This window comes from Ranitomeya variabilis, chromosome 3 (assembly GCF_051348905.1).
Source record: "Ranitomeya variabilis isolate aRanVar5 chromosome 3, aRanVar5.hap1, whole genome shotgun sequence".
Lineage (NCBI taxonomy): Eukaryota > Metazoa > Chordata > Amphibia > Anura > Dendrobatidae > Ranitomeya > Ranitomeya variabilis.
Window position 1 is genome coordinate 644,432,577 of NC_135234.1, and position 20,108 is coordinate 644,452,684.

The following is a 20,108-nucleotide window of genomic DNA, read 5'->3' on the forward strand; positions in this document are numbered from 1 at the left end:
GGACAAAAGTCCAACTTAGCTGGGAGTTGTCTAGTAGCAGGAACATGCACAGAAAGGCTTCTGATTACATTGCAGACCGGCATGAAACTGACAGAGGAGCAAGGTTATATAGCGACTCCCACATCCTGATAGGAGCAGGTGAACAGAGGGGATGATGCACACAAGTACAATTCCACAAGTGGCCACCGGGGGAGCCCAGAATCCAATTTCACAACAGAGAACATCGATAAGGGAGGAAAAGTCTTCGTAACCATACTGGACAAATGCGGTCTCCTGTCACTTTGAATCGATGCAGCAGTACCTGTCGTGCCAGCGGTCATTGCGAAATCACTCCACAACCTTGTCATAAAACCCCTCTGTCCAAAGCCACTTCAGATTTGTGCAACTCTAACATCTCTGCCATGTTGCGCCCTACGGCTCGTGTGAGAACCATCACCGCCGCTGTGTGCTGGGAATGTCTGAACCAAACGGTCTACAAGAGTTGCTTGTTTGGTTGCCAATATTTGCTCAAGGTTCTCATGTGGCATGAAATGTTGTAATTTTCCTTTATATCATGGATCCAGGAGGCAGGCCAACCAGTAATCATCATCGGTCATCATTTTGATAATGCGGGGGTCCCTTTTTAGGATACGCAAGGCATACTCAGCCATGTGGGCCAATGTTCCAGGTGTCAATTCACTGCTTGTGCTGGGTTGAGGAGCACTTTCTTGCAAATCAACATCACTTGTGTCCCGCAAAAACCCTGTACCTGACCTTGCAACGCCACCAGTTTCTAATGCCAGCCTGAGAAGCATTCTCCTCCCATAAATATTCATCCCCATCCTCCTCCTCCTCTTCGTCCGCCACCTCGTCCAGGAGAGTTCCCTGAGCAGACAATGGCTGACTGTCATCAAGGCTTCCCTCCTCCTCGGCTGCAGATGCCTGCTCCTTAATGTACGTCAAACTTTGCATCAGCAGACACATTAGTGGGATGCTCATGCTTATGATGGCGTTGTCTGCACTTACCAGCCGTGTGCATTCCTCAAAACACTGAAGGACTTGACAGAGGTCTTGTAGCTTCGACCACTGCACACCAGACAACTCCATGTCTGCCATCCAAGTGCCTGCCCGTGTATGTGTATCCTCCCACAAATTAATTACAGCACGCCTCTGTGCGCACAGCCTCTGAACCATGTGCAGTGTGGAGTTCCACCTTGTTGCATCGTCGATTATTAGGTGGTGCTGGGGAAGATTCTGCGATCGCTGATGGTTCAGCATACGGCTGGAGTGTATGGGCGACTGGCGGATGTGCGAGCAAATTCTTCGCACCTTCAGGAGCAGGGCTGGTAACCCCGGATAATTTTTGAGGAAGCACTACACCACCAGGTTCAAGGTGTGAGCCAGGCAAGGTATGTGTTTCAGTTCTGAAAGGGCTATGGCAGCCATAAAATTCCTTCCGTTATCACTGACTACCTTGCCTGCATCAAGATGTACACTGCCAAGCCATGACTGAGTTTATTGCTGCAAGTACTCGGCCAGTACTTCCGCGGTGTGTCTGTTGTTGCCCAAACACTTAATTTGTAACACAGCCTGGTGACGCTTACACTAGCTGTTCGATAATGGGACACCTCGTCTGCAACACTGGCAGCTGCGGATGGAGTGGTAGGGTGACTGCGCTCTGTGGACGAGCTTTCGCTTCTGGAGGAGGAGGAGGAGGAGGGGTGGTGAATGCCTACAGACAACTGTTTTCTAGACTGTGGGCTTGGCAGAACTGTCCCACTATGGCTGTCCCCTGTGGACCCTGCATCCACCACATTAGCCCAGTGTGCCGTGATGGACACGTAACGTCCCTGGCCATGCCTACTGGTCCATGCATCTGTTGTGAGGTGCACCTTTCCACTGACTAATTTCCTCAGTGCATGGACAATGCGGTCTTTGACATGCTGGTGGAGGGCTGGGATGGCTTTTCTCGCAAAGAAGTGCCGACTGGGTAGGTCACAGCATGGTACTGCGTAGGCCATCAGGTCTTTGAAAGCTTCGCTTTCAACCAACAGGTAGGGCATCATCTCTAACGAGATTAGTATAGCAATGTGGGCGTTCAAACCCTGTGTACGCGGATGAGAGGATGAGTACTTTCTTTTCCTAATGAGAGTCTCTTGTAGGGTGAGCTGGACTGGAGAGCTGCATATGGTGGAACTAGCGGTGGTGGTGGTGGACATGGCAGATTGAGAGAGGGTTGGTGATGGCATTCTTGATGTTGGCCTACATACAGTGTTTCCTACCAATAACCTTGTGATTCCCTGACTGCTTTGGCCTTGCGACGATACCTCCACATTTGCTGCTGGTGGTGTCCTAACCGGTGGGCTTACAGTGAGGGAAGCAATGTAGCGTTGCTGACTACCTTCATTCTGAGCTGGTGCACCAACGGTTCGTGACGTTTGGTAGTTAGTCCAGGCTTGCAAGTGCATGCTGGTTAAATGTCTAAGCATGCACGTTGTATTTAAATTTTGAAGATTCTTCCCTCTGCTAAAGGTCTTTGAGCATTTCTTACAGATAACTTTGCACTGATCATTTGGATCTTGGTTAAAAAATTGCCACACTACACTCTTCCTACTAAGGAATACCTTTTCAGGCATTGCACGCTGTGCTACTTTCAACGGATGGCCATGCTGTCCTAAAACTGTTTTTGTTTTTGACAAACGTTTTTGGCCTGATACGGGCCTGCCAGATGACAGCTGTTGCGATGTAGATGGCTGCTGCAGATCATCCTCCTCCGCTTCTGAGCTACTGGCAGCGGCACCCTCTTCCCCCAATGTCTGCCAATCTGGATCAACAACTGGGTCATCTATCACCTCCTTTTTAATGTCATGTGCACCTTCCTCTGTGTCACCGTGTAAGGTGCTATAGCGTTCAGGACGGGGCACCATAGTCTCATCAGGGTCAGATTCTGGCTCAGTACACTGCGAGGGCAATGTAGTGATCTGAGTCAATGGAACAGCATAATAATCTAGCTGTGGCTGTGCATCAGTGCACTCCATGTCCGATTCATCTTGTAATGGGCAGTTAACAATTTCCCTTTCTAACCCAGGCACGGTATGTGTAAAGAGCTCCATGGAGTAACCTGTAGTGTCGCCTGACGCATCTTCACTTTTGGTTTGGGTGAAGGACACAAGGAAACGTCTTGTTCCTGACCGGGAGCATCCACTGACGACTCGCTGCTTTTATATTTGAAACTTTCTGAAGAGGAGGCGAAAGAGCTAGAGGCTGAGTCAGCAAGGAAAGCCAAAACATTTTGCTGCTGCTCTGGCTTTAAAAGCTGTTTTACTACTCCCAGATAAGGGAGCCTTCGAGGCCATGTGTAGCCAGACGATGACAATGGCTCAACACCTCCAGCCTTACGTGCTATTGTGCTTTTCCCACTACCACCAGATGCACCACCACCACCATCAGTACCAGCTGGCAACGACCACCCACGGCCTCTTCCACCAGACTTCCTCATTTTTTGGAAAGTGTAACCAAAATAACAACCGTTATATGGTACTGTAAAACAAGGTAGAAGGTGTATATAAACTTGTTGAGAATTTAAATCTCCCTTTTTTTGGGGGGAGACTGAACCAAAACTCAGGCCCAGTGTATAAAACAACACAATGTAAGTGGCAGAAAGTGGCTGGCTGATATACGACAAACTAACAGGACTGAAGTATATCCACTTTGAGAGAATTTGAATCTCACTTTTTTGGGGGGAGACTGAACCAAAACTCAGGCCCAGTGTATACAACAACACAATGTAGGTGGCGGAAAGTGGTTGGCTGATATACGACAAACTAACAGGACTGAAGTATATCCACTTTGTGAGAATTTGAATCTCACTTTTTTGGGGGGAGACTGAACCAAAACTGAGGCCCAGTGTATAAAACAACACAATGTAAGTGGCATAAAGTGGCTGGAAGATATATGAAAAAATACAAGGACTCTAGTACAATTTTAATCTCCCTACAATGATCTCAGGACAAACATGGCAGCAATAAAAAGGACTGCTGCACACAAAAGTGTGGACAAATAAACAAGATAACTGTGCAGAAAAGAGCAACAGGATTTTTGCTTTTAAAAAAGCAGTTGGTTTGCACAGCAGCGGCAAACAGCAATGCAGCTATCAGGGAGCCTTATAAGGCAGCCTAATAAGCTACAGAGCTGATGCACAAAAATATAGCCTCCACTGTCCCTGCAAAAATGTGGTGTTGGACAGTGGAAATCGCTACAGCACAAGCGGTTTGGGGGTTAATCTTCCCTCCCTAACTATATCCCTTCTTCTGATGAAGCTGCAGCAACCTCTTCCTATGCTAAGATCGGCAGAAGTAAGATGGCGGTCGGCATGCACGCCCCTTTATAGCCCCTGTGAAGCCGCAGAAAGCAAGCCAATCATTGTCATGCCCTTCTCTAAGATGGTGGGGACCGAGACCTATGTCATCACGCTGCCCACACTCTGCGTCCTCCTTCATTGGCTGAATAATGGTGCTGAAAGCGTCATACGAAATGCAACTTTTGCGCGCAGATCGCCGACCTCATGGCCGATCCCACACTAGGATCGGGTCGGGTTTCATGAAACCCGACTTTGCCGAAAGTCGGCGGTTTTTGAATTTGTCTGATCCGTTTCGCTAAACCCTACTAAGCACTCTTTTGTTTCCTTTCCCTGACTGCAAGATCTAAGTAATTGTTCAGAAAGCTGTTCATTCACCAAAAATCAGTTAAAAGAGTCATTGAAAAAATTCCACACAGAGTAAGGCTATGTTCACACGATCCTTTTTTTGCTGCTGTTCCGCAGCGCTTTTCAGGCTGCGGATTCGCATCCTTTTTCCATGCAGGGTACAGTACAATGTTACCCTATGGAAAACAAAAACCGCTGTGCCCACTATCCTTTTTTTCTCAGGCAAATCCGCGCTGATTTGCCTGCAGAAAAAAAGAAGTACCATGTCACTTCTTTCTGCGGATTCAGCTCCTGTTTTCAACAGGCACCAATAGGAAAGTGCTGTTGAAAACCCGCAGAGGAATCTGCAGAAGAAACTGCAGGAAAATCAGCAGTGCAGTTTTGCACTGCGGGTTTTCCAAATCAGGACCTGAAAAAAAAAGGATAAACAAAAGGATCGTGTGAACATGGCCTACGCTGCGAGAGGGATGATTGAGTAGGCATCATGTTGCAATCACTGTACCTAAAGGCCCCCATACACATTAGGCTAATGTTGGACGAATCCGCCGATATCAGTGGGTTTAGCAAACAAAAATATATTGGAGTGCTGACAGACTGATGTGTGGGAGAGATGTCGGTCAATCCCACTGTATTCCTGTAGATGTTTTCCTGTAGATAAGGATAAGTCTTGGACTTAATTTTTACCAAAAGGGAGAAAATGATTGAGGAAGTAAAGGTGGCTGGGAATCTAGGAGGCAGCGATCATGCTATCCTCAAATCTTAGATTACAAGAGGAGGAAGACCAGCGAGGACTCAGACTTTAAAGGCTACGTTCACACGATCCTTTTTTCACTGCGGATTTTTCAGGTCCTTTTTTTGGAAAATCCGCAGTGAAAACCGCAGTGCTTTTCACTGCGGTTTTTGATCCTTTTTCTACTGCGGATTCCACTGCGGGTTTCCAACTGCAGTTTCCTATTGGTGCTGTTGGAAACCCGCAGCGGAATCCGCAGAAATAATTGACATGGTACTTATTTTTTCCGCAGGCAAATCCGCGCGGATTTTCCTGCGAAAAAAAGGATCGTCGGCACAGCGGGTTTTGTTTTCCATTGGGTTACATTGTACTGTAACCTGCATGGAAAAAGGATGCGGATCCGCAGCTGCAATTCCGCTGCGGATCCGCACCAAAAACCGCACCGTGTGAACGCAGCCTAAAGCTGGACTTCAGAAAGGCAGATTGTAATAAATTCAGAAAGAGGGTAGGAAAGGTCCAATGGCTGGATGTTCTAAAGGATAGAAATGTCCAAGATGGATGGGAGATTTTGCTAAATGAAATTCCCACTGCATAATCAGTAACAATCCCGAAAAGAAGAAAGAATTGGGAGCACTTAAAGAGAACAGGAAGGATGAACACAAAACTTAATCAACTGTTAAAAAGGAAAAAAGAAATGTATATTAAATGGAAAGAGGGGGCATATCTAAAAAAGAATGTAATGCTGTTTGCAGGGAATGCAGGACAAGCGTTAAATATGCTACAGTCAGTAATGAAGTGAGGATTGCAGGGGAGACCAAAAGCAGGAGAAAAGCATTTTGGGAGTATGTTAAAAGCAAAAGAAAAGTCAAAAATGCTATAGGATTTTTACAGGATGAAAAGGGTGAAGTGGCCAAAAAATGATGTTGACAAGGCCGAACTTGTAAATTCCTATTTTGCATCTGTGTTCTCTAAGAAAGCAATTGTAACATTAACTGATGTTCACGGTGCCATTGAAGGAATAATAGAATCCACACTATCTATAAACAGAAAAATGTCAAGAAAACACTTAGCTAATTTAAATAAATGTAAATCTCCTGGCCTAGACGAGATATATCCTAGGGTACTGAAAGAGTTAGCAGAGGATATTGCAGAAACACTAGCCAGAATCTTTGACAAATCCTGGAGAACAGGAGAAGTCCCTTAGGATTGGAAAAGGGCAAATGTTGTTCCTATCTTGAAAAAAGGAAAGAAGATGGAGCCAGGAAATTACAGGCCAGCCTTACTTCTATACCAGGAAAGATCTTTGAACAAATTATTAAACAGCATGTATATAAGTATTTGGATAAGAATACAGTAACTAACCATGGCCAGCATGGGTTTGTAGCAAACAAGTCATGCCAGACTAATCTAATTTCCTTCTATGATGGAATTACTGACTGGGTGCATCAGGGAAGTGTGATACATATAGTATATCTCGACTTCAGCAAAGCATGTGATAAAGTATCTCATACTATTCATTCTTATTGAAAAAATGACCAGTAATGGGATTGACAAGGCTACATTAGGTGGATTAATAACTGGCTCAGTGATCATCCTCAAAGAGTGGTAATAAATGCTTGCACATCCAATTGGGAGAGTGTTTCAAGTTGTGTACCATAAGGCTCTGTCCTGGCCCCAGTGTTATTCAACATTTTTATAAATGACTTAGATATGGGAACTGAAGGTAAACTAATCATATTTGCATATTTGTCCTCTCTCTGTTGGAGTCCCTCAAGGCTCTGTCCTGGGGCCCCTACTTTTTTCCATCTATACCCTTGGCCTAGGACAACTCATAAAGTCCCATGGCTTCCAGTACCACCTTTATGCAGATAGCACTCAAATCTACCTCTCTGGCCCAGATGTCACCTCTCCGCTGTCCAGAATCCCGGAGTGTCTGTCAGCCATATCCTCCTTCTTCACCTCTCGCTTCCTAAAACTCAATGTAGACAAAACCAAACTCATCATCTTTCCCCCATCTCGCGTATCCCCCTGTCATAGCTGTTTGGGTTCTGACCCAATGTCAGATATGCCAGATCACCAGTGAGGCCAAATCAGAAGGTTACGCCCTTCATTGACAAGCGCGCTTGGAGAAAAAGGAAACTGCACACATGCTGTGAGCAAAGTCACTTTATCTGATCTAATGGAGCAAGAGGCAGTATTTTATACCATTTACAACAAATGTAACTCTCAATTTAATTCATGTAGCCCTCCCCCCTGTTACCCCAGGCCATGCTGACCTTTATTTCCCACGTACCCAGAACATGCTGTTTGCTGACTATTGAAAACATATAAGATAAGAAGAATACAATCCTTGAAGAGGAGACTACCAGACTACAGTGTCATAAGAATAAATTCTAGCAATTCTAGCAATTAAAGGCTAAATAGGCAATTAAAAGCAAAACATTAACCCTTCTATATCACCCCCTACCTGATCTTTCTATTATGGTAAGCAGCATCACGCTCTCTCCCGCACCTGAAATCTGCTGCCTCGGAGAAACTCTTGACTCTGCCCTGTCCTTCAAACCAAACGTCCAAACTCTTGCCACCTCCTGTCGCCTCCAACACAAAAATATTGCCAGAATCTGTCCCTTCCTCAGCTCACAATCTACCAAAACTCTTGTGCATGCTCTCATCATCTCCCACCTCGATTACTGCAACACCCTCCTCTGTGGCCTCCCCGCTAACTCTCTTGCACCACTCCAGTCTGTCCTCAACTCTGCTGCCCGACTAATCCACCTCTCTCCTCGCTACTCCCCTGCTTCTCCCCTCTGCAAATCCCTCCACTGGCTCGCAATTCCCCAACGAATCCAGTTCAAACTACTAACACTGATCTACAAAGCCATCCACAACCTGTCCCCTCCCTATATCTCTGAACTAATCTCTCAATATCTTCCCTCACGTAATCTCTGATCCTCCCAAGACCTCCTACTCTCCGCTACACTTATTCGTTCCTCACACAACCGCCTCCAAGATTTCTCCCGAATATCCCCCATCATCTGGAATTCCACGCCTCAACACATCCGATTATCCACCACCCTCGGATCCTTCAGATGGAACCTGAAAACCCAACTCTTCAGGAAAGCCTACAGCCTACAATAACCATCATCATAAATGTAGGTAATATCGCCATATACCTGTGTACAAAATAGTATGCCAAATAACAAAGGAAAAGTCAATTACCCATAGATGCGACAGGTCCCGTCCAGATCCCGGTCAAAAATACCCCAACGCGTGTTTCGCGTATGGTAAATCCCGCTTCCTTAGGGGGCGTGGCATACTATTTTGTACACAGGTATGTGGCGATATTACCAGCATTTATGATGCAGTTTAAATTATTCAATTTAATCGCCACATTCTATGGATAGTTCAACGGACATGATGGCGGCATACTGGCTGTACAGTTTATAAATACGTGCTTACATTTGGCATGTCCAGCAGTGTCCCTGTCCTTGATCTCGGGTCATTTGCTGTATCCACAGATCTTTCACATGATTTTAATATATGGTAACATTTTTGTATTATGTTAAGTTGAATTTTTTCAATAAAATTTAATATGAGAATATTTATTAATTGGCTATTTTTGGACTCACAGTTCTCCTGAGTTATATGATTGTTATTTGAGTCGCCATTATTACTTTTCTTTTGGACACTTACAACTGATGCTTATCTTGTATATATGCTATTAATATAAGTCCGCAGCTGTCTGTTTAGCCTTTGCTGGTTAAATATAGGGGGGGGCTCCCGCATCATTTTTAGGGGGCCCCTATAATAACCAGTAGAGGCTAAGCAAACAGCTGTGAGCTGATACTAATAGCCTGGGAATGTTTATGGCTATTTGCCCCTTCCTAAAATATTAACATTGGCTTTCCGTCAGCTGATTCTGAAAGTTAAGGGGGACCCCATGCCATTTTTTTTTATTTATTTAAACAATAAATACAAGTACAAAAAAAATGCATGCAAAGCACTGAATAGAAATCACACTAAAATATTTCTATTTATCATGTTCCTCATATACAACTTGAAGTTTTTCTCCATACATATCTATTCTATCTATCTATCTATCTATCTATCTATCTATCTATCTATCTATCTATCTATCTATCTATCTATCTATCTATCTATCTATCATGTTCCTCACATACTGTACAACTTTAGTGCTGAAGTTTTTCTCCATACATATCTATTCTATCTATCTATCTATCTAGAAGAAAAAAATGGAACAGCACCGTATAGATGATTTCAGGGTGCAGGGCCCTCCAAACAAATATTCATTTGTATAAATAATAAAAAAGAAAAAAGGAGGCAGCACTCCAATAAATGATGAAAAAAGTGGACTTTTATTAGTCTAAATAGTGTGGCAATGTTTCGGCTGTGACCAGCCTTTCTCAAGCCTTTCTCCATCATTTATTGGAGTGCTGCCTCCTTTTTTCTTTTTTATCTATCTATCTATCTATCTATCTATCTATCTATCTATCTATCTATCTATCTATCTATCTATCTATCTATCTATCTAAATTCAATGTTCCTCATTGCTATCTATCTCTATCTTTGAACATCTTTAATGCATAAAACTCTTTAATAGCTATGCTCTATTTCATTCCATAGGTGTCACAATGACAGCAGACTTCAGACTGTAGAGGCAGTTAGTGGACAATATTCCGCGCTGCCGACTGAATGGAGACGTATATCCCAGTATGGTACAGTAAGGTGGTGGTTTATATTAACGCATTTCGAAATATATACAGTAACTTCTTCTTACTGTAGCATACTGGTTATACGTTTCCATTCTGTCGGCAGCACGGAATATTGTCCACTAACTCCCTCTACAGTCTGATGCCTGATGGTTGCTTGCTGACCCGTGGATCTGCTGCGGCTGATTTTCTATATTATGAGTCTTTAACAGATTGAACAGGTGAGTTTAATCTGAGAGCTAAACTAACTTTATATTTCTCGGATAAGACCTTATTTGCGCTGATTTCTCCTACAGTTTCTTGGTTATATTGACAGCAGAATGACAGTACACAGACAAATGGATGTCACATGAATTTCACATACGTACACACGAATCATATGGACATGGACCACGGATTTCACCAGTACTGTTTTTTCTAGTACAGGATTGACCAGGATGTGTGAAGGGGGCCTAAGAAATAACTGTCCTACCTTAAACTGTGCACCAGAGTCCTGTGAATCTTGTGGTTCTGGACAACTTCCTCGACAAGTTCTCACTGCCATGAAAAAAAGTAATGCCAGGCCTAGGGCGAAACTCCTCATCTTATCAAGGACAATGGTCTTCTTCTGTCACTGAGAGGAACAACTGGAAATCAAAGATAAATAAATCAATGATTTAGCACTGAGAAGATTTTATGTACAGCAAATGACAAAACACTAGTGAATTATGAGGTAATACTATATAGAAATGCTTGTAGGGTCTGGGCAACGATAGCAGACTGGCTAGGGTGCCTACTGTATTTGCAACAAAGATTGGGTCAGGAGATACAGACAGTTATGTAATGCATACCTCATTTTCAGAAATTTTTTATTGAGAATTCCAGAAAAAATTCTGCTCAGTTTAAGTCTCCAAGCAAATCGGATGTGATTTCATGAAAACTACGCCCACTGTGCATCTAAGACGCTGCAAAAATGTGCAGTTTTAGTGCTTCTTTTCTCTAGAGACTTCTATGTGGACAGGGGCATAACGGTCCTGGTCACAGAGAGTGTGACCCTGACCTGGACTATACGGGAGCAGCTGCCCTCAGATGCCAATTTCACCTGATGTGCTTACTGGATGTGCTTTTCTCTATTATTAAAAAAATGTTAAAATCGCAGCTCCACCTCTGCACCAAAAACATATCAAATATAGGGGGGAGATGCATAAAAAAATGCAGCAAGGATCTCGGGAAATTGTCATTGCGTCATTTGGTGCGGACACCTGCAGAAAATGTGCAGAGAAAAAATCAGTGGAAAAAATGCACCATTTACGCTAAGTGCGAACACTGCCTCAGAATTAGAGTTTTGTTACATTTTTGCACAGATGATGTTATGTTAGTCCTGGCTAATCAAAAGCCACGCTGGGGAAGACAAAAGGTAAGAGGTTCTAGGTCTTCTCGTCCAGGAACCCGGTACCACTGACCTGAATGCTGGACCAGAGTCCGGTGTGAATCTATCTGCTCATTTCTTGTCGCAATCATCCCGAATAGTTGTTTTGACTCTATTGCTATATCTTCATAAAATACTCCTTTTCTGAGTCCACATTCACACATTCAGTATTTGGTCAATATTTCACATCAGTATTTGTAAGCTAAAATTAGACGTTTATCAATCAGAGGAGAATAATAGAAACTAGTGATGAGCGAATATACTCGTTACTCGAGATTTCTCGAGCATGCTCGGGTGTCCTCCGAGTATTTTTTAGTACTCGGAGATTTAGTTTTTATTGCCGCAGCTGGATGATTTACATCTGTTAGCCAGCATAAGTACATGGGATTCCCTAGCAACCAAGTAACCCCCACATGTACTTATGCTGGCTAACAGATGTAAATCATTCAGCTGCAATAAAAACTAAATTTTCCAGCACTAAAAAAATACTCGGAGGACACCCGAGCATGCTCGGGAAATCTCGAGTAATGAGTATATTTGCTCATCACTAATAGAAACACGTCACCACTTTCATCCTCTCCTGGTTTTGGCTTACACATACTGATGTAAAAGGCTGATCAAATACTGAATGTGAGAACGTAGCCTTACATGTCTAGTTTTATCATTATTTTATTTGTGTGTGGATAATGGAATAATTTTATATCAGGTTAAAGAAATGGTTTTTTTTCATCTAAGCATTTTTTATTAATTGTAAGATAGATTCCTGTACAAGGCCAAATACATGTCCATTGCAGTTATAATAAAACTTCCTGTTGAAGTTTTATTATAAGGGTTGACGGATTGCACTAAATAAAATAAATAATAAAGTGCAATCGCAACCCAGGGTGCACTGTGCAGAGATGTTAAACTGCTGCTAGTGGGCAATGACAGAACACACGGCAAGCCATTACTTAGGCTAAGTTCACATTTGCATTTGGGGGCTTTGCAGAGGGCTGCGTACTTCCTCCGTTATGATGCAACTTGTTGCGTTCCTGTGCTGTTGGCGGGCGCGTCAAAACAACGCATCAACATACATCCGCATGTCCTGCATACCCAATGTTAAAGATAGGTACCCCGGAGGCATGCAGAAGTAAGCGGAAATAGGCGGAGCTTAACTGAGGAAGTACGCAGCCCTCCTCAAAGCCCATGAACGCAAATGTGAAACCAGCCTTATACACACTGAGTTTCCGCCACTCAGTGTGAATAGAAAGCTGAGTTCCAAGCTCGGTTACGCCACAGGAAAGAAACAGTACAAATGAGTACTAAGTGCCATGTCCTGAATGTCACAGGACAAGCACATGAATTGAACTCGCACTGCAACTGAACCATGTCAGTTGCACACAGGAACGAAACCGATGCTGAGTATAAAACCCTGACTACGGGTTGAGCTTGCTCTGAAACTCTACTGTGCTAACCGAACACATGTAGGTAACAGATGCTAAGCCAAGTGGCTAATTGCCTCCACTGACGCTAGCTGCCTGCCTACGTGTACAGTGCAGAGCTAGGCAGACATACAACACATGCACATAGAGAGATAGAGTCTTCACTCACATAGCCGCACATAAATGATACTAGCGGAGGCAGATAAGGCTTGGGATCTATCCCAAGCAGCAGGAGAATCCTGTCGCCTAACACTTCCTCCGTAAAATTCACTTTCTGCATTCTATTTCACATATAATTACAAGATTGTTAAAGTGAATCTGTCAGCAGGTTTTTCCTATGTAGTCTGAGAGCAGCATGATATACACTGTGTTCCAAATTATTATGCTAATTGGATTTAAGTGTCATAAATATTTAATTGTTTTGTTTTTCAAATAAACTCGTGGATGGTATTGTGTCTCAGGGCTCAATGGATCACTGAAATCAATTTTAAACACATGTGATAATTAGTTTTCCAGGTGATTCTAATTAAAGGAAAACTACTTAAAAATGATGTTCCACATTATTAAGCAGACCACAGGTTTGAAGCAATATGGTAAATAAAAAGGATCTCTCTGCTGCTGAAAAGCGTTAAATAGTGCAATGCCTTGGACAAGGTATGAAAACATTAGATATTTCACGAAAACGTAAGAGTGATATCATACTGTGAAGAGATTTGTGACTGAAACAGAGCACAGACAGAGTTCATGCAGATAAAGGCCTAATGAGGAAGGTTTCTGCCGAACAAATTCATTGGATTAAGAGAGCAGCTGCCAACATACCATTACAACGCAGCGGTTATTTGAAGCTGCTGGTGCCTCTGGAGTCCCTCGAACCTCAAGGTGTAGGATCATTCAAAGGCTTGCTGTGGTGCATAAAGCTACTATTCGGCCACCCCTAAACAGTGTTCACAAGCAGAAATGGTTGCAGTGGGCCCAGACATACATGAAGACTAATTTCCAAACAGTCTTGTTTACTGATGAGTGTCGAGTAACCCTGGATGGTCCAGATGGATGGAGTAGTGGATGGTTGGTGGATGGCCACCATGTCCCAACAAGGCTGCGACATCAGCAAGGAGGTGGAGGAGTCATGTTTTGGGCCGGAATCATGGGGAAACAGCTGGTAGGACCCTTTAAGGTTTCTGAAGGTGTGAAAATGACCTCTGCAAAGTATATAGAGTTTCTGACAACTTTCTTCCATGGTATAAAAAGCAAAAACGTGCCTTCATGAGCAAAATCATCTTCATGCATGACAATGCACCATCTCATGCTGCAAAGAATACCTCTGAGTCATTGACTGCTATGGTCATAAAAGGAGATAAACTCATGGCGTGGCCACCACCTTCCCTTAACCTCAACCCTCTAGAGAACCTTTGGAGTATCATCAAGCAAAAGATTTATGAGAGTGGGAGGCAGTTCACATCAAAACAGCAGCTCTGGGAGGCTATTCTGACTTCTTGCAAAGAAATACAAGAAGAAACTCTCCAAAAACCCACAAGTTTAATGGATGCAAGAATTGTGAAGGTGATATCAAAGAAGGGTTCCTATGTTAACATGTAACTTGGCCTGGATATTTTGGAGTTAAATAGCTTTTTTGTTCAGTGAATGTGACCTCCTAATGCTGCAAATTCCACAAATGAGCATTTTCAGTTCTTTAAAACATATCAAATGTTTAGAAATTCTACTGTGCCTAATAATTTGGAACAGTGCATTTTGAGTTGTTATTCATTTTGGAGATTATACTGTTATCATTGGGAGGTTTCTTTAATAAAATTTGATGTATACTCTAACGGGTGATGACTTTTATTAGACTGACTGTCATTTGCACCGACCATTTAGGAATATCCGAGAAAAATATAATTTGCATAATAATTTGAAACATGGTATAGGGAGGGACAAAGATCCTAATTCCATTGATGTGTCAGTTGCTTATCCTCCTGCTGTCATTTTATACAATCAATGTTTTCTATACTGCTTATCTGGTGGCACTCATAATGCTGCGCTCTGTATAACCCCGCCCACACCACTGATTGGCAGATTTCTGCGTACACTGTAAACTGACCAAAGCTGCTAATCAGTGGTGGGGCGAGATTACACAAAGCAGTTGAATAGGAGGTACCATATACAATAATAATAATCATGTAGTGATAATCCTGCTGAAAAAATGCCGAGATCTCCATCTGTGCATGCGCCACCCCCGGGAGCCATTTAACCAGAGTCTACCGCATAGTAAACCATGTAAGTGCGGGGGATCTGGGCTTTCACAAAATGTCGGCACCGAACACCCGCAGCGGCGCACATTTGAACACCCCTTCATCCCAGTTCGTGGCCTGCAGCAACGCTCCACTTTTGCCTCCTCCAGCAGCAACCCTTGGACCCTGCTCCACCGAGGCCAGTAAGGTATATCTGCACTAAAAGACGCACCCCCATTTCCCCCAAAAAAATTTGGGGAAAAAAAGTGTGTCTCATAATACGAAAAATACGGTACTATACATTCACTGTGAGCTCCCTAATATCCAGCCTAGTAGTGAAAGCAACTGTGGCCTCGTTCATCAATCATCAGCCAATTGCCTAATTGTCTTGGTGATTGGAGGCAGCGGAGTTGCATCCCCAACACTATGCTTAATCCATATATCTTTTTATAAATTGTATTCCCATTTTCATTTGTCATCGCCTTACTGCATCTATTGCAACATTTGCTGATAAATTAGCTCTAACAAACCAACATTTTTTTTCCTAAATAGTGATGTGGTATTTCATGAAGAAGATGTCATAGAGACTTCGAAACGCGTAGAATAAACCACCATTACGTTTTCAACCACGTCTGCATTTGAATTGTCTGGCAGCGCGGATACAATCCACAAATCTCCTCTATAACATTTCTGTTATGGTTGTTTGCCGACCCGTGGACCCGCGGCAGCTGACACATATGCTTTCTTTCTATACTACCAGGTGAGAAGTTTTTGGTAAAAAACTAATATTGAAATCTGTGGGATAAGACCCTATCTGCGCTCCTTTGCCTCCTACAGCTTCTATTACTAGTACAATGAAGTTTTTGTGATATTCCATCCATGTTTTTATCTTTAACTTTTTTATTTGAGTGTGTTCAATAAAGGTAAGTTTTATCCTGTGAAACTGGATTCCTCCTTCCGCTTGTTATGAGATGCACATATAAATTACTGCAGTCCACAGCTCATCCACTATCTTCCTAGAACTTCTTACAAGCTGACTTTATCCTTGCTTTGAAGGGGATCTCCCAGCTGCCAACACTGCCCTTTTATCTGAAGTCAAAAGCAATTGGGAGCCCCAGGGTGCTATCCTAGAAACTTCCGTAGGTCTGGTGTGATGTTGATTTATACAGGATTAAACATCTTTCAAAGAGGAGAGGGAAGGTTATATCACCATGTTTATGTTAACCATGTAGGCTAGTAGTATGTCATTATTGAATACGTAGAGTTGGCTCCAGTGTCTGAATCTGGGCAACATCAATCTGAACTATTGTATCTATGTGTATACAGGATTGATTAGTGATGATGATCACATTTATTACAATACAAAATTACAATTTGATTAATCTTTCCATTAAATCTGTTTTTTTCTGTTTTCCTTGAATCATATTCACCTAATAAACGTTAGCTATGATATTTAAAAATAACCTTTCACCAAATGTTTAAAGGTGAATTGGACAGAGGAAGTAATAGCGGCTGTAGAGCAGAATAAAACATGCAAACCATTGAGAAATTGAGCACAACAGACCTGAGTGAATTTCAGACAGCTTTCATCTCCAGAGAGGCACTATGGAGAGAGAGATAGTACAGCAGAGGTTCAAGTGCTTTGAGAAAAGGAGAGCTGATAACTGTAATGTAACATTGCTAAACTCAGCTGTCCAGCCCACCCCATCACCCCAACACAAAAGGACTCCAAGGAGATGAAAGTCCAAAGGTGTCAGTAATGCCACTTAAATCTGCTGTGCCCAAAGCAACTTTTAATTGCTCTTCCAGTGAGATCTGGCTGTATTTCATTACATTTTCACACAAGAATAGCATGCGCTAGGCCAATGATCCCCATCCTTTCTGTCACGAGAGCCACATTCAGCTTTGAGAGAAGGTCGCGGGCCACATTTAGGTCCAAGAGAGAGTCTTCTCACATCAACCACCCCTACCATATTGTCGCATCTAGCTTTACGCACCTCCACTTGACATTTCACATCATCTGGTCTCCAGCTTAACATACTTAAATTATTTCCTATCCCCCAAGGCCAGAATATGCACATTCAGATCTGCTCTTTTGTACAGGGCTACCCACAAAATTCACCATCTGGAGACCTACTCTTCATAGTTGTTTGGTAGACCTAATGCTAATGCACCAAGCGGGCAGGCAGTCGCGAGCCACATATCATGAGCCCGAGAGCCACATGTGGCTCCCGAGCCACAGGTTGGGGACCCCTGCTCTAGGCTATGGTGTTCTTCTTTGCCTTCAGAATTGCTGCCTGGAGCAGAGCTCAGAGGCAAGCAAAAATGTTTTTGCAAGAAAACAAATTAAATTTTTCCTGTTCTGTGTTAGTTACTTGTCTCACAGTGGTAACTCTCCTTCATGTAAAATAAGCTCTGGAGGCAGAGTTATTTTCCAGGCACCATCCTCCACATAGCCTAGAAGACACCATTTATATGAAGAAATAAAATATTATTTGTCAACAACAAGGCATCTGATATGAGACACACAGGTAGGTCTTTTTAGCAGTCTATAACCTGTATGCCCATACTAATAGTTTATATGACGTATTTTCCGGCGTATAAGACGACTTTTTAACCCCTAAAAATTGTCCCAAAAGTCGGGGGTCGTCTTATACGCCAGGTACGGCATGTGCAGGGAGCGATCCTGGATGTTCCCAGGGTCTAAAGGAGAGGAAACTCTCCTACAGGCCCTGGGATCCATATTCATGTAAAAAATAAAGAATAAAAATAAAAAATATGTATATACTCACCCCTCCGAGAAGCCTGGCTGTCACCGCTGCAAGCGTCTGCCTCCGTTCCTAAGAATTGCAGAGCGTGAAGGACCTTCGATGACGTCACGGTCAGGTGACCGGTCACATGAGCGGTCACGGACCAATCACAGGACTGCGACGTCATCGAGGGTCCTTCATGCTCTGCAATTCTTAGGAACGGAGGCAGACGCTTGCAGCAGTGACAGCCAGGCTTCTCGGAGGGGTGAGTATATACATATTTTTTATTTTTATTCTTTATTTTTTACATGAATATGGATCCCAGGGCCTGAAGGAGAGTCTCCTCTCCTTCAGACCCTGGGAACCACACGCCGTATAAGATGACTGGGCGTATAAGATGACCCCCGTCTTATACAGCGGGCATATCCCAAATTCCATATTTTATATGGAAAAGTTGGGGGTCGTCTTATACGCCCAGTCGTCTTATAAACCAGAAAATATGGTACATTAAATGTGGTGACAGAATCCATTCAATGGGTTCATGTCAATACCAGGAGACAGGCAGGGGAGACAATGCTAAGCATGGAGGAGTGGAGACTTTCCTTGAAGTGAATATTCTGTTTTATTTTTTCTTCTTTTTCTTGTGCCTATATACAAGGGGTTGTCCAGTAGGGGACAACTCATAACTGTTTGGTCTTTGGGGCGATGGATGGGGAGAAGGGTTACTATTTAAAAACAAATACACGTTTATTGATACTGGATGAAAATGGATCTTAGTTCACCTTATCTAATAGAGTAAATATTGCTAACATAATTTACTTCAGAACTGTGAAGTCTAAATAACAGTATGTCTTGTACAGTATGAAATGCTATATGCCTATAATTATGGAACTGATGTCAAATTGCGTACACGCACACATACCAAAGATGTAAGTGTTTTATTCTGTTCCCACTTCTAATTTGCATAACATAGTGTAATTGCTATTAACTGAATAGTGGTATATGACACGTTAAACTTCTTTACCATTTTTTGTTGCTCCAATGCTGATATAAAACACAGTTAACAAAATGTATAACAATATCATGCCATTTTATATCCACAGTTCCATCTATTAGATATACAGTTGGAAAAGAAATGATCTCTAAGAGGCCTGAAATTAAAGATGACACATTTCCTTTGTATTTTAGGCACAGTATGTGTATATATTTTCATCTTTTACATTTTAAAAATGTTAAAAAGAAAATGGGCCAATGGAAAAGTTTAGGCACCCTGCACGGTTAGCACCTAGTAGCACCCCCTTTTGAAAGTATCATAGCTTGTAAACGCTTTGTCTAGCCATTCAATAGTTTTTCAATTCCTGTTTGAGGGATTTTCATCCACTCTTCCTTGGAAAATTCTTCCAGTTCTGTGACATTTCTGTTTTGTATTGCATGCACTGCTATTTTGAGGTCTAGCCACAGAATTTCAATGATGTTCAGATCAGAGGACTATGAGGGCCGTTGTATAACCTTCAGCTTGTGCCTTTTGAGGTAGTCTATTGGGGGTAGCACGGTGGCTCAGTGGATAGCACTGCAGCCTTGCAGCACTGGAGTCCGGGGTTCTAATCCCACCTTGGACAACATCTGCAAGGAGTTTGTATGTTCTCCCCATGTTTGCGTGGGTTTCCTCCAGGTACTCCGGTTTCCTCCCACATTCCAAAGACATACTGATAGGGAATTTAGAGTGTGAGCCCCATTGGGGACAGTGATGATAATGTGTGTAAAAACTGTAAAGCGCTGCGGAATATGTTAGCGCTATATAAAAATAAAGATTATTATTATATTATTATTTTGAAGTTTGTTTAGAATCATCATTATCAGTGTCGGACTGGCATGCCAAGGGCCCACCAGTAACATTGACTTTGGAGGCCCACTTTTCACCTGCATACAAATATTTGACTACCCTCATTCACAAATTTACCTTTATCTCTACATAATAATAAGCTAGGTAGTTTGGTTACTGAATGAGATGCTGTTTTTTTTCTGTAGAGAGTATATCATGTGAATTATGCCAAGTACTGCCCATACAGTGGGGTTGGTGGCCCAGATCTGCATAGGGGCCCATCGGGGGATTCCCCTGTTACCTTGTTGTCCAGTCCGAGCCTGATCATTATCCAT

General features: G+C 42.8%; 1 protein-coding gene across 1 annotated transcript in view; it reads right to left on the reverse strand.

Annotated features, from left to right (window-relative positions):
- The window catches only part of TAC3 (tachykinin precursor 3), a 237,520-nt gene that overhangs the window by 197,914 nt on the left and 19,498 nt on the right, over nucleotides 1–20,108 (reverse strand). Inside the window, exon 2 of the mRNA XM_077299748.1 lies at nucleotides 10,617–10,770. Coding sequence (XP_077155863.1) covers nucleotides 10,617–10,727 — 111 coding nt within the window. The 5' untranslated portion in view covers nucleotides 10,728–10,770. The remainder of the gene's footprint in view (nucleotides 1–10,616; nucleotides 10,771–20,108) is intronic.